This window comes from Myotis nattereri (assembly GCF_964212035.1).
Source record: "Myotis nattereri genome assembly, chromosome: 13".
Classification (NCBI taxonomy): Eukaryota; Metazoa; Chordata; class Mammalia; order Chiroptera; family Vespertilionidae; genus Myotis; species Myotis nattereri.
In genome coordinates this window covers 5,207,939-5,223,152 of record NC_138088.1, presented here as the reverse complement: position 1 = coordinate 5,223,152, position 15,214 = coordinate 5,207,939, and the positions used below count along the sequence as shown (strand labels likewise).

General features: G+C 52.2%; 1 protein-coding gene across 1 annotated transcript in view; it reads right to left on the bottom strand.

Annotated features, from left to right (window-relative positions):
- WDFY4 (WDFY family member 4) overlaps window positions 1-15,214 on the bottom strand; it is a gene marked incomplete at its 5' end in the record, with an annotated part of 233,527 nt that overhangs the window by 103,093 nt on the left and 115,220 nt on the right. Inside the window, 6 exons of the mRNA XM_081104486.1 lie at window positions 6,001-6,137; window positions 7,241-7,426; window positions 8,812-8,933; window positions 10,739-10,977; window positions 13,353-13,510; window positions 14,726-14,840. Coding sequence (XP_080960612.1) covers window positions 6,001-6,137; window positions 7,241-7,426; window positions 8,812-8,933; window positions 10,739-10,977; window positions 13,353-13,510; window positions 14,726-14,840 — 957 coding nt within the window. The remainder of the gene's footprint in view (window positions 1-6,000; window positions 6,138-7,240; window positions 7,427-8,811; window positions 8,934-10,738; window positions 10,978-13,352; window positions 13,511-14,725; window positions 14,841-15,214) is intronic.

Below are 15,214 nucleotides of genomic sequence, written 5' to 3'. Positions count from 1 at the left end.
CTCTTCTCTGCAACGTTTGTGTTTCATGATCTCTTTAAAGTAAAATAAGTATACAGACACATGTACGCAGGAAATAATATAATGTCTGGGATGTGGCCTCAAAATTATTTTGTGCAGAGGGGAAAAGTGGTTAGTCATGGAGATGAGACAAGACTGGTAATGAGTTGGAAATTGTGGAAGTGATGGATCGATGCATGGGAATTCATTTTATTATTTTCTCTACTTCAGTATATATTTGAATTTTTAAACAATGGTCTTTTAAAGAGATAATGGGTAAAGTGGCAGAGCAGATGGTCAAACATGTCATTTTCCTTGCCAAGGACCTGAGGCCGGACTGCCCTTAACACAGCTGCCAGCCAGGAGCTGGTCCTGCCAGCCTCTACGCCAGGGCAGGGCTGCTCACTCTGGGGTGAGAGAAGAGGGGCCTGGGAGCACATGTCTAGTGCTTCCGTTTTCCGTGTCCTTGCCAGGCAGACAGAGAACTCCAGCACAAAGCATGTCCTTCATATTTTAGTGAAGTCGGTGTGTCACCCTGCCTTGTGGTGCCTTCCCATCCTCTCTGCTACTTCCTAGGGCCCTGGTTTCCCTACATGGCCATTCCAGCTTCCGTAACAGCCCCTGAAAGCTTGCTCAGCTGTCTCCGAAGCCATGGAAACACACAGGAGCAGGGCGGCCTGTCCAGGGCTGTGCTCCAGTGGGGCCCACCTGGCCTGGCATGAGACGATGTGTAGTTGCTCCCAGGAGCAGAATCGGGGAAATGCACCTCACACTTTGCCAGACAAGACACAGGCCAGGCAGCAGCACCCCCAGAGGGGCTCCCACGGCACCCTACCTTCTCCTCTGGCCTGCTCCTCCCATGCCCCGACATGCCTCCGCCCAGTCTGCTCTGCCTGTCTTCTGTGGCCCTCTTCCCCGCTGCTCCTCTCAGCCTTGCAAAACAGGGTTCTCCGGCACGTTCTTTAACTCCCACAGCTCTGACGGCTGCAGCCCCTCCCCCACAGAATGATCCACAGCCCCAGACTATCCACCCTCGGGGGCCCTCATTCCAGTCTAACCTGGACATTCAGAAACGTGCTGCTCCCCTGCTTAACCGCCACCTGCAGGCCACGGCTCCCCCACCGGACCCCATGCTCTCCTGCCCCCCCCGCCCCCCCCCCGTGCCGCCAATCCCAGGCGCCATCACCCTCTCAGCCCCTCCCCCGGGCCCAGTGCCCATGTCTGTGCACTGTTCCCTTTTGCTAACTCTGAGAAACAGACAACGACACACTTGATATTGTGGAATAACTGCAGGTTTACAGGAAAGTCCTAAAGATAGAACGGGGAGCTCTTGCCCACCCCTCACCCATTTCCCATGGTGACCGACACCATTGCCCAGGTGTGTGAGTCAAAACTAAGACACCAGCACTGGCTGTTGATGGATTCATTGTAAACAGTATCAGCTGGAGCTGAGCGGCGAGCACAGGCAGAGCCCAGCCGGCGAGGATGCGGGCAGAGGCCCGGCCTCTCCATGCTGGCCAACTCAGGCGCCCGGGAGAGCCCAGACCCCAGCCTCCAATGGGCTGGCACCACAGCCTGTGCCCTGGCAGAGACCTCGTCACCAGGGCCCCAGAGGGGCATGAAGGGGCCCGGGAAGAGGAAGAAGGGGCTGCACCTCTCACACTGGCCGTGGCCTCGCGCGCTGAGCTGCCCGGAGGAAGGAGGAAATGTTTCCACCAAGAGCCCAGCAGCAAGAGGGATCGGGCTCGCCCCGCGCCCGGCGCCCCGCGCCCAGGAACAGTTTTTCTGCGTGCGGAGCTGTCAGCTGCTGACATGATCAGGAGTAACACCAAATGAATAATGTTTCCTCCAAAACCAGCTCCCTTAATTACAACGGAGAGACAGAAGACACCGAAACGCCAATTTCACGCACTGCGCCTGAGTAATGTCTCCGCTGCCTTTTCCAGATGGCGACCTCGCTGGAGGGACTGATGATGTGGGCATATTTAGGGAAAAACCAATAACAGAGTCTTTAACCTTCAACAACAAAAAGCGTGTTGTACAAAATGTTCCTTGGGATACATTAGAAAATATCAATTACATTGCTCACTGAGGTGTAATCAGCTGTAATAATCAAAATTAATTTTTAAAAATAATTAAACAGACCCCAGGGCAAATAGTTGATGCTCTTATCCTATGACATCACAATGCACATATGTACCTGAGAAGCTGTGCCTTCTGTCAGCACCGTGTGCGAAGGCGTGACGAGTGCGGGCCACGGTGAGCCCCGCCCAGGACGGGAGCCCCGTGTGGGCCCCGCACTGTCCCTAAGAACCTCCGTGCAGCAGGCACTGTGCCCGGCCCAGGCTGAGCTACTGGCAGACAATGCTGCTAAGCAAAGATGCAGTTCATTTTTAAAATTAAAACATAATCCACTTTGTTTCAAAAATAATTTGGCTTTTAAAAATCCACAGGTTATAAGCTATAGAAAAGATATACAATCAGGTTTAAGAAGAAACAAACAGGGGTCACATAGGAAAGAAGCAGCAGGGTGGGGGTGCACGCACATGTGTGTGTATGTGTACATGTGTTTTGTAGAAGTTTACCCCACTAGGTACGTGCAGTTATGAGTTGGGCCACGATTATCTCCCAAGCTTCTGAGTGCCCGACCAGAGAGGAACGTAAGTCACCCAGCCCTGCTGCTCATGAGGCAGAAATCCCAGTTCTTCTGGAACATGGCCGAGGTAATGTCCCGGGCTGTCCCTCTCCACTCGTCCAGCCCCTCCACCTGGGCTGCCTTAGGACACCCAGCTCTTGCCTGCCTGGTGCCTTTGCCTGGTGATCCCCTCGGCCTGACCGCTCTTTCCTGGAGAGTAACAGGCTCACGTCCTTCCTTATTTCTCTGCTCCACACCTCCTGCCAGGGAGGGCGGCTGACCACCTCCATCCAAACAGCCCGCACCCTCTCGCCACCCTCTTCTATCCCTGCTCTATTTCCCTCACTGCAATAGCACCCCCACCTTCATGAATTTATTCATGTTTACTGTAGATTTCACCCCCTAGGAAGCAGCCGCCATTAAAGCAGAGAATATGTTCGTTTTTTCTCTTCTGTAACTTTGGTGCTTACAGCGGATACAGAGTCAGCACTTAATGAATATTTGTTGAGTACGTGAATGAATGAATGAATGAGACCTTAGTTGGTGTAGAAACAGCTTCCACAGCCTGTCTTCACAGAAAGACAGAGCCAGTTTCAAACGTTCCTTTTCCCAGATCTCTCCATGAGTTGAGTTAACAGTGCCAAGCCATTGTGACCCTCCTGGCTCCAAACAGTGTGGCCTATTCGGTTTCTTTCAAATGAGCTGGTCTCTCAACCTACCTCCCCCGGAATCAGAGGCAGCTGAGCGGAGCCAATGGCAGTGACCTCGAGGGAGTCACCCTGGCACTGGCAAGAGGCGGCATCAATAGCCTGCAAGGGTCCCCATAAAATGCATGTCTGTGCCCAGCAGCCCAGCCGTCCCTTCCTTGGCTCCAGGCCAGACAGGCCTGGCCTCCTAGGGACAGTGCTAACGTGGTCAAGGAGTGAAGCAAATGGAAGAGAGGCTGGGTCCCTCCTTACACACGTGCACTGGTCCAGAGCAAATGCTTGGGCACAAGTAGGGATGCTCCAGCCGCCAGGCTCAGTGCAGCGACGCCCGTGTGGGATGGGCTTCCCTTGGTGCAGAAGGCTCTAAGGTAAAGTGGAAGTGTGTAAACTGTCTCCTATTTCCAGAGCACTTGCTGTTTCTGTGCTTCCTCATATTCTGATGTGGACAGCGCATTCCCACTGTGTGTCCAGCAAGTGGCTCTGAGGGGCATGGCATGGCCTGAGGCCCTGCACGGCGGGCGGACGGGAGCCCCCTGCACTCTGCCCCTTCCTGGCCGCGCAGCCCTTGACTTACATTCTGTTTCCACATCTGCAAGTGGGGCTCCTGAGAGCTGTGTGCTATCAGCAGCTGATACAAAACCTAAGTAAGTAATTCACTCAGGCAGCCAGGGAGTCTGCCCACCAACTCGCTGACCAGTGTTTCCACAAGCCACAGAGCTCGGACGCAGCCAGCCTGCTTCTGAACCCAGGGGCCAGCAGCCCAGTCACGCTCATCTCCTGGCCTCCCTTCTGTGTCCAGCGCTTCTCCCTGTGTCCTGAAGCCTCCTGTCTTGGGAGCTCTGAGCAAAGACACTCCTCTAACCCTAACCATGCTGCTGGCAAGTGCAGGATGCCCTTCACACCTCACTCCTCCCCAGACGAGTCTCTGACCACAGTGGACACGTGGGGACAGCAGAGTCCAGACTCTGAGCATGTGGGATCTGGAGTCAAGCTCACTTTCCAAAGTTCAATGGGCAGAGAGCTCACATTGTGTCACGTGTCAATCATGATCTACCCCACCTTCCTGGGGGCCCTTTCCCACCGGTTCCCACGGTTGTCTGTCCTGTTGTGGAGGTGAGGAGGGAAGGACTCAGGGACGTTAAGTAAACTGCCCAAGGTCTCCTGACCCTCCCTACGGCCATGTCCAGTCAATGACCACAGTCAGCCTCTGAAGATCAGTGAGCCCAGCATTAGAATATACACTGACCGGCCAGATTATTATGACCACCCCATCAGTACTTCGTTGGGCCACCTTTTGCCTTCAATACTGTGGTGATTCTTCTTGGCATTGACTCCACAAGATATTGAAAGGTGATGTGAGGAATCTGACACCGTGCCTGATGAATAGCACTGTCCAGTTCTGTGAGATTTGATGGTTGTGGAACCAGCTGCCTGATGGCTCTTTTAACTTCATCCCACAAATGCTCAATTGGACTGAGATCTGGTGATTGTGGGGGTCACCTAAGCAAGGTAAAGTCTCCCTCATCTTCTTGAAACCACTCTTGCACAATATGAGCACCGTCGCATGGCGCATTGTTTTGTTGGAAAAAGCGATCTCTATTGGGATACACCATCAACATGATAGGAGGAACTTGATCAGCAATGATACTTAGGTATGCTGTGCTATTCAGACATTTATAATGATCTGGCCCTCTAGCAACTTCAGTGGGAAATAATAGATAATTTGCCTACAAACGTCAGGTGATCATAATAATCTGGCCACTCGGTGTGTGTATTTCCCAAAAAGAGCCTGCACGCTCTCGCAGAACCTTGCCACTTCCTCACCGGGAGGTAGTCTTGCCCTTGAACTTGGGCAGAACTCTGTGCCTCTCTCAGCCAAAGGGACCCGGCAGAGTTGATGCTGCATAGTTTCCAAAGTGAGGTCATAGAAGACTCTCTCTCCATCTGTCTATCTCTCCCTTTCTCTCTCTTTCCTTCTCTCCCTCCTTCCCCCTCCCCACGGAAGCTAGTCCTGGAAGCCCAGCCACCAGCCTGCAGGAAGTCCGGGACAGCTGGAGAAGCTGTAGGTGGGCAGACCAGCAGCCTCAGCTCAGGTCTCAGCCTAAAGTCAGCAGAAACCACCAGTTGAGCAAAAGGCCCAGACATCTGGGAGGAGAGAAACCCCCGGAACCTGCTATGCTCCAAGTCCCTTTCCACAGTATTCACGATCGCACAAACTCACTGTTGGTACCACCCAGCCTTGGAGAAACGAATTAGAAAGCCCTAATGCCTCAGCCCCACCTAGGATGAGGCTCTAACTGCATGCCAGGGACAGTGACAGTGTCCTGTCCCCCTCGCTGAGCCCACACACCCAGTGCCCGCTGAGCTGTGGGCCAGCGCTGCCTGTGCACACAGGACAAGGAGCAGGGGTCGCAGTTCCGTTTGGTTTTTAATGTCATGAGGAACACCTGCTCTTGGTGCTCGAGGAGAGGCGTGTGCACTTGAAGTTAAAGCCCAAGACCTGGCTCCCCGGAAGCGGCCTCAGCTGGGGAGCCACAAGCGCCCGGGAGAGCATGGAGGAGCATGGAGTTAGATTTGTCTAATGACAACAGAGAGAGGGGACATGGCTCCTGGGGTCTGAAGAAAATGCCGCGCGTCTCTAAGGAAAGGGGTGTGGCTCACCTCTGTCTTGCACTCGGGGTCCTTGGCCTGCCGCCCCGGGATCAGCCTCATGGCCGAGGACAAGCTTTCACTCCACGAGGTGACTTTGCTGTGATGTCCGACATTCGAGCGACTGGCCAGAGATTTCTTCTCAGACGCTGGGGACCAGGAAGCAAAGACTGTCAGAGGGGAAACTGAGAGGAGACACACACTATCTCTGTAGCTGCTGGGCGTTCAGATGCCAGCCAGCGCTGCGATAGGGGCCAGCCCAGGCTGCAGCTCACATTGCCGGCTTCTGACGACGAAATACGGGACAGGTTTCCTCATCCCGCCCGGCTTAGACCCCTGGCTCCACAGGTCACTGACTGCTGCGCAAGTTAGCTACAGCTCTTAAGCCTCAGCGCTCTCCTCTGTGAAATGGGAATAAAAGTATCTGATCTCCTTGTGGTGTCGTGGAGAGTAAATAAGATTATGCGTTTAAAACACAGGCCCTGAAACATAGAAAGTTTGCAAAAATATGGTTGTTGGCAAAAAGAGAGCCCTTTGTGAGCAGTAAGGTCCAGCTCACCATGGTTCCCACATTGTGTACGTGTGGATAAGAGGGTAAGCGTCTCCTGGTGAAGTGAACTTTTCTCTGAAATAGAGTCTGACATTTTGACTTGCACACACACACTCGCCAGGGCTAGCGGGGGAAGCCAGTGAAATAAGAGGTGCTGTACCGCCCAGGAGCCGGGACAGTACACCCGGGAATAACAGCTCTTCAATGGCTGCGACTTCGGGGATGCTGGGGGACGTAAAACACGTATGAGCCATAATTTGACAGCAATGGCCTCTTTAAAAACAAAATGAGAACATCGTTCTCACGGTCACACTGATGAGCATGAGGGTAAAACGTTGCGTCGTTGATAGGATGCGAGGGACACTAATATCTTTGGGATGAACACTTCCACTTGGAACTCGCAGGAACCAAAGCTCTGGCGGCTGCACTGTCAGGGCAGGACAAAGCTCTGGTGACTGTCAGGGCAGGACCTAGACCCCCAAGTGCGGCCCCAGGTGAGCGCGGACGTGGCGGCCCTCCCATCTAGGAGATTTCTAGAATCTCTCACTTGGTTGGCACCTCTGGTCTTCCCTTCACCTGCGATGAGCCAGGATTCACGAGGGTTCCGTGATGCGAACCCCACCCTGAAGGATGAGGGAGAAAGGCTGGTGGAAGAGGCCCGCCCAGGGGAACCGGGGAAGCCCTGGACCCAGTGACAGAGACCTAGGTAATGCTGCCAGGCCTTGAGCATCGTCTCCTCCCAGAGCGGGGTGACCTCGTCCATCTTCACTTCTCTCTCCCCGGGTTTGACAGAGAGATCGATCTTGAAGGTGTCCTCCAGCTCCTGCCATCTCTGCGCCATGAGCTGCTGCCAGAGAGCGTGCACGGTCCTCTGGATGCTGTGCTGGACTGAGAGAGAGGGCGCATCAGCGGACGCCTCCAGAGAGGGCCACCGGCCCTGCTTTCATTCACATCCTGTTGAACATTATCCCGGCTTTGCCATGCTACCGACATCTATGTGAGCTGGCCCTCCCCTGCATCTAACTTCCCACCTCCATGCCCTGCCGGCCTACAGTCCAGAGCTAGGAATCGTGATTGATGAGTCCAGGGAACCTCTTTCTCTCACCTCCCGATTCTGTTAGATGCCAAACGGCTGTGCCTGTGAGAGCTCTCGGTAACCAAATTGCTTCCTCTAGAAAGCTCCTCCAACCTGTCCTTAAATTAGCCTCTCAGAGGAATGGACACCCAAACTCAGATTGTGCCCTGGGGCCAGGACCCAAGGCAGTCCTCTCCCCTGAACTGGCTCAAGATCCCCACCAGCCACCCATCTCAGTGCCTGCATTTGCCCAGATATGTACAAATCTACCACGCCGCCCTGCCTGCTATGCCCCACAACAGTCACCCCATGGTGGTGCCTAAAGCCCCTCTGACCTTGGGCCCCTGGGTTCCCCCTCTGTACCAGCCTCTACTGTCTGCTTTTTCAGCCTCAGGGGATGTGCATTGCTCAGTCCACTGCCAGCTAAGTCCCTAAGTGCTAATGTTCATGCTGTCATTAACACTGTGAGAGTAAAATTTAAATTCACACGATTTTTGAGCACCGGCGTTGGGTACTGATCTAACCAGAACACAGGCTCCCGTGCCGACCACTAGTATCACAAACTATCCCCTATAAGTGGCAGCAAGCCAGCATGGTGGGAGGGTGTCTGCTGCTGCCTCCTGGCCCAGAGGAGCACTCTCTCAAGTACATGGATCCAAAGGCTAGTTATTCTCTTACAAACTGCCAATCCCTTTAACTTGACATGATACTAGCAAGTCCAAACATACGCTCCATTAAGCCAAATATTTCATGAAAGAAATGAGTTTATTTCCTCCATCCCCATGTTTCTAGGGAAGAAGGTCAAAGAGACAGCTATGTGACAGCTTGAACTGGGATGGCATGCCAGTCGCTGTATCTAGTTGCCCAAAGGAAAACCCAAGAGATCCACCGAGATGGGAAATCAACTTACTGTGAGGTCCTCTGGTTCTTAGTTGAACCAAGTCCCTCTTCTTCCATCCATCCCTCCACCCATGCCATTCCATTTTTAATATGCAAAAATCACTCCAATTTTATTCCCCGTCAGGTTATCCTGCTTGAATACTACATCATTCTGGGATTTTTCAGGGCTTTTTCTGGCCTTTGAATGTCTCCTTTGTACACGTTTCCTCATCTTGGGAAAGATACACTGAAGAATGCAACCCTAGCAGTTATCACTATCCATCTACTTCCCCCCAAATAAACAGCAAATAAAATGTACCATCAGTCAAACTTGGGGAGTCATCCACTCTCTTCTCTCTCATGTCTTCATTTGGAGAAAGAAACACTTGATGATAAGGAGTCATTCTAGGCTTGGGTTCCAATCCAAATCCTTCAGGATAACTAGCAGACAAGAGATTTTCCCTATGAAATTCAGTTCTTTGGGATTGCACTATTGTTCTTTATTACAAACTAAAGGCCCGGTGCACAAAAATTCATGCACTCGGGAGGGTCCCCCAGCCCGGACTGCACCCTCTCACAGTCCGGGATCCCTCAGGGGAAGTTCAAGCAAAGAGCGTATGACAACATCCACGACAGCTGTCATACAATAGCATCCTGGCAAAGGGGAAACACACCAGCATTTTATTCATGTCTGATTAAAGCCACTCCATGCTCCCAGCAGACCCCCGTGAACCCTCTCCTGGTTTCCCCATCGTTGGACTCGGTCATTTCTTTTTGCAGCACTGAACTCTGCCTCTGAGTGGCCCTGGCCTCATCCTGCTTGGCATGGGGCTGGGCCAGCACCAGGGGCCTGTGGCCGGTGCAGTATGACAGGGCCCACACTCGAAGGCCCCGTGCTTGGACTCCTCTGTTACCACAGTCATTCCTAAAGAAGGGGCCCTCATCTGCACTCTGCCGGGCCCACATGTCCTGGAGTTGGTCCTAAGTGGGGCGTGGTGGCTTACATACTAGGCTCCCCGTGAGCTGTGTGCTCCAGGGCCCCTGGTCATGTCAATACCTATGTGTCCTCTAGTATGGGTTCCTCAGCCCACCAAGCAGAACATACACTCAGTATATGTTTTTGGATTGAACCAAAAATGACAAATAAAAAAAAATGAAAAAATACAGCATATGACAATGTCCACTCTTGAAATTTCTAGAATGAAGTCCCTTAGGATCTTGGAGGCCCTTTCTAAAGAGAGGATGTTCTGAGGGTGGGACTTCAAGCACACATGCAGCCGGCACCTCGTTCTATCACCTACACCTTCAGTGTGGACAGGAGCCAGTTCTCAAACACAGGAAGCAAGGCCTCCCGATTCAACCCACACACTGACAGTGGATGCTTTTATTGCAAACAAACGAAAAGGCAGGTGCCTCCTCTGGTCCAGGCGCTGGGAGCATTTTCCAGTGCTTCCCAGAGAGTAACTGTTCTGTAATGTTCAGTAGTCAACTCGGCAGGATTTGGGGACCCTTTACTCCAGTAATTTGTCCGTAACTTGTACTGGGACAAATACAATCAAGGACAAGAGCAAAATGGAATATCCCACAGTCCTCTCTGGCTCTGCAGTCAGCATGGCTCTCCACTGATGAGGTAACAGTTGCAGGCAGCGTGGCACCAGGCACTGGTGATACGCGGATACACACACTCCACACACAGAGCGCAAGTGCACGTGCACAGAAATCCAACACGTTCCCAAACGTGGGGCTTCAAGGAAAGGATTAACTGAGATAAAGTTTTTGTTATTGGTATTTCTTACACAAGTGTAGTTATGGTTGTTATTTTATATCATGAACTGTCTATATATTTTAGTCTGTAAGCAAAAGTATTCCTGGCTTCTATAATACAATTTCTTTATGTTTTTCCATTCTATGGTTTCTCAAATGTTAATGTTCCTGAAATCTGCCTGCATCATAAAATCAAAGTGCATATTTAACGTTGGGGTTTCCTGCCCCCAAAATAAATCAATGAAGAATCTTACAACCTAAGAATTGTGGAGATAGTGTAAATTATTATTTTACGATGATTCTAGACACTCAGTCATACGGACAGGTTTGGGGAAGACCTACCATATTATAAACATTGTAAGTAACTCAGACAACCAGATCGACAAAAGGGTTCTGTCATTACATTGACCTCATCAGGGCCCCTCTGCAGGTTCCTTTCTCCCTGACCGCAGTGGGCGCGCGAGCGGCTGCTGGAGTCTTACCTCCCCTCGCTGAGCTGGAGCAGACAGTGCATAAGGCACAGCAGGAAGCTGGCGTTGGAGTTGTAGGTGGCGAAGATGATGTCCCAGTGCTCCTGCAGGAAGTGCAGGACGCGGAGCAGGCCCAGGCCCTCGGAGAGGGACTGCTGGGGCTGGGAGAGGCAGTACAGGATGACTTTATTCAGGCTGCTGTATAAAGTGCTGATGGTGCTGTCCCTTTGTGAGGAGGCATTCTCAACGACCTGGTCATGAAATAAACACACACAGACCTGCTTGTGCGCACTGTACGGTTTTAGGAACGGACCCCGTTAACTGTGAAAATGATACAAGCTCAGTCTTTTCTGTATTTCAAAATTTGGCAGGATCTAAAAGTCAAATGGGACAATGGTCTCTACCTTTGAGCTTCTATTTAAGTGAGTGATCAATAAAGGCAATTCAAATCATTGGATTTATCAAAATTTGGTGTAAAAAATGTTAAATATACCACAGTCAAATTATGGAAAATAGCCAGGGGACCAGAGATTTCTGAACTATAGGTAAGAAGGTTGGCCCTCGGTGTATAAGAACATGCTATTAATAGTGCCTAATTAAAACATGTCACCAACTGTACAGCGTGGTTACTAGTACAGCATTGCAGGCACTGTGCTAAGCATTTCTGCACTGGGATCCACACATCGCCTCGTTTAAGCATCCTAACAGAACAATGAAGTAGGCACTAAGATTATCCCACTTTAGAGATAACAAGGCTCAGGGTCAAAGAGGCTAACTGGTCAGCAAGGATCGAACTCACACCAGGTACTTGACCCTCTCTGAGCCACCGTACCATCTGAGGGAGCACCGTAACACTAATTGGTCCATCCATTTACTTGGCTTCATCAAAAAGAATTCATAAAACAAAAAATATGTGCAAAACCTCCAGTCTATTAGAAGGTCATTCATTAGCTATAGATTGCTCTCTTAGAATTTTATGGGTACTGTGATTATTTATACTAACGTAGTTTTATTTAAATATGCTGTAATTTGAGATTCATATTTTTATCATTGTCTTCTGCTTCTCAGATCCATCACATCTTTCAAACGGAGGTTAAGAGTTATGAGCGCCACCAGCAGGAGAGAAGGATGGCAAATGTGGGCAGCACTGAGAGTCCTCAGGCCTGACACCCGAAGGCACATCAGCCCCAGCCGCACCCACTCTGAGGCATTAGCTCTGAGTGTTCGCTTGGACCACCGGCAGCTGCTGTGGGCTGACCGTTGGTGGCCCCTCCCAAACTTCATATGTTGAAACTCTAATCCCCAGTGGGTGGTATGAGAGATGGGGTCTTGGGGGAGTGACTAGGTCAGGAGGCTACAGCCCTCGTGGTGGGATTCCTGTAAGGACAGGAGGAGACCAGCGAGAGATTTCTTCCTCTCTGTCCATCATGTAAGGACAATATGAAGATGGCCAACTGCAAACCAGGAATGGGGCCCTGAGCAGACAGGAGACCTGCTGCCCCTTGAGCCTGCGCTCTCAGCCTCGGGAACATGAGGCGCCACTGCTGGCTGCTGAGCCACCCAGTCTGTGACTTTGTTAAAGCAACTGAATGAAGGCTCTAATTTTATTTCCCAAGGATCTGATTTTAACCTTCTCAGAGCTGGCAGGGCTGCTGCTCCCTTTGGAGTTCTTCTTGCAAAGAGCTCTGAAGACAACACTTTCAGCCTGGTGCAGCACTGCGTTTCAGCCTGGCTGTCACCCAGGAGCAGTCCTGGGGTCTACAGGCAACTCCCAGACAGAGGGGCACTGGGGCTGCCAACTGCACTCTCCCCAGGAGGCATGGGGGAAGGAGGGGGCCCTCCTGGGTTCCTCGGCAGAGGACACACCAAGGGCAGGAGGTGCTGACAAGAGAAAGTGCTTCCTCACCACCGCAGGCGTCCCACTGGCTGGGACCACCGTGGACCGTGGTGAGCTCCTTGAGCACGGCCCTCGAGGGGAGAGCGAATGGCCACTTGATGGAAAGGTTTCCAGGATGAAAGGAAAAGAGCCCAAAAAGAGTTCAGCTCTAGAATTTTGAGATCGTGTGAGTCTATGTGTAAAGAAGCTGTGCACATGTACACACACTTATACCTAAGGGTGGACCTACTGCACGCATGTGCGTATATGGGTGTTTGTGGATCTATCTGAGAGAGAGTGCACACGCAAGAAAAACAGGGCTCGGTACAAACAGACTCTTGTCTCGATTTCAGGAAGGCCCAAACATGACACTAAAGCAGAAAATGAAATGGGACTTTTGAAGATAAAGACCTTTCTGCCCCTTTCTTTGTTGATGAAGAATAACAACAATTAAGATGAAACTAACAATCATAATAGAGTCTAGAAGGGGACAGAGCTCAGGTGCCAGCAGAGGGGACCGTGGCTCCTGACCACTGAGACGGATCCCTGGTGGCCTGAGAGAGAGCCCGCAGGACCCCCACGGCCACCAGGTACGGCCTGGGCTGTGAAGGTCCTGCTCCTTCCTCCCACCCATCGCAGGCCGTTTCCGGGGAGAACCGCGGGTCGGTCTGGACCGCCTGCACAGCAGCAGCATGTCAGACGGACACCGGTCAGCAGTTTCCACACCACCACGGCCAGCAGGGTTCTTACCGCCGTGATGTGTTCCGTGATGAAGAGAAGGATGTGCCTGGGGTCTGCTGAGAACATTCCACTGTACAGCTTCTCTACCAGCTTCTGGGTGAAGTGGGTGATGATCGTGAGTGAAGGAGCAGCAGCAGCTTCTGAGTTTGGCTGAGGCTCCTTATCGCCTAAGGTCAGGTGAGGAGACAGACGGAGGCTGAGGCATCCTCAGAGTCTGAGTGGCCTTCTTTCCACAACAGCCTCCAATCCCTCTTGGTCACCACCTACCTCCCACTCACTCTTCATACCCTCGTAGCCCTCTGTGTACCCCGGGCGCTGAGGATGGGGCTTACCCACAGGTGTCCAATGAAGACCCACCGATTCAAATAAATTGGCCTTGAACAATGTAGTCAGTGATATAACCCAGTGGAGAAGGAGCAAGTGTGGGGCACTGCCTCTTCCAGCGGCCATTTGGAATGAGGGTGGGGGCACACTGAGGCATAAGGCAAATAGGAAGACTGTGTGGTGACCCGAGGCCCTGCTGTGTCAGGCAGAGGACGAGGCTGTAATGTGGGTCATCTGTCCATGCTCACCAACACGCCAGGCCTTGTTCTCAGATGTGAATGCTCTAATCTCAGCTAGTCCTAATAACAACCCTCCGAGTTAGCCTCGATTGCTGTCTTCACCCACAGGCTCAGGCACCTGTCCGCAGTCACACCACAGTGACAGCCAAGAGCAGAGCTGGGATCCCAAGCTCACACCTTCCACCCCCTATCTGCCACACTGCAGATACTCCAGGAGAAAGACCCGTAGCCAGAGTATCCATGCTGTGAGGCAAGGAGGAGTCCAGAGATGAGTTGTGTCACTGAGGAATTCATGGCTCAGAGACCACAGAAAGGACTATGTTTAAACTCATCAGGAAGGTGTGGCTACCCTGGAACTAAGGCTTATGAATGAAACACCAACTTGAACCCCTTAGAGGCAATGCAGCATCTTCACCCAGGCTCATTTGTTTAAGAAACATGTGCTGTGCCCAGGCAGAGGTGCAAAGATGCCGAGCAGAAGGATGCTGAACTGCAGTTGACATCTCAGCTTCCGTTATGGGAAGAGGACACAATTCTACTGAAGGTGGAGGAGAGGTGGTTTTAGCTCAGAGGGCAGAAGGCCTTTCTGCCTCCGAGTGGCCCACCGGTGGTGCAGATGTCATGGAAAGAAGTGAGCATGCGCTCCCCGGGGTCCCCAGGCAGGACCAGTGAGCTCTTATTGCAGCTTGGCGGAGAGCGTCTTCCGCGCTCCTAGGTGTCCTGCAGCACGAGGACCCAGGCCTCCTCTAGGAGACGGCTCTCCTGCTCAGCTGTCAACAGCTTGTGTCATAGCAGTGAGGAGCAAGTCACCCCACTCACCTCTGAGCATCATCACGTCACCTCCTCTCATCATGTGAAATATTTCCATGGTGGAGAGCAGGACCTCAGACTGGAAGTCTCGCTTCTGTTGGCTCGTGGCATTGTCTGGAGAAGCCTGGAATCACACCCAGAACTCAGACAGTAGCCACCCGGCCATCCTGCCCACTCAGTGCCTACCGAGTCTCCTTGCCTGGCCAGTATGCTAATACCACAGCTGCTGGGAGTGTGGACTGCCAACAGCTCACACCTGCCCCTTCTCCAAGGCACTGCCTTCTGCTGACCAAGTTGGCTCACCTAGGAGGCGATGCCCACCTCCTGAGGTGAGAAGGCAAGTCAGGGTGGCCCACCAACAATGACCGCCTGGCAGGTGCCTCAAGGTGGGGCCACCACTGGAATGCAGGTAGCATACCAGTGCTCCCCTTGGGGCCAGGCGGTGGCTGAGACCATTTCCTGGCTAGCTTCTCCCTCGTCCTCCTGGCAACCCTTCTC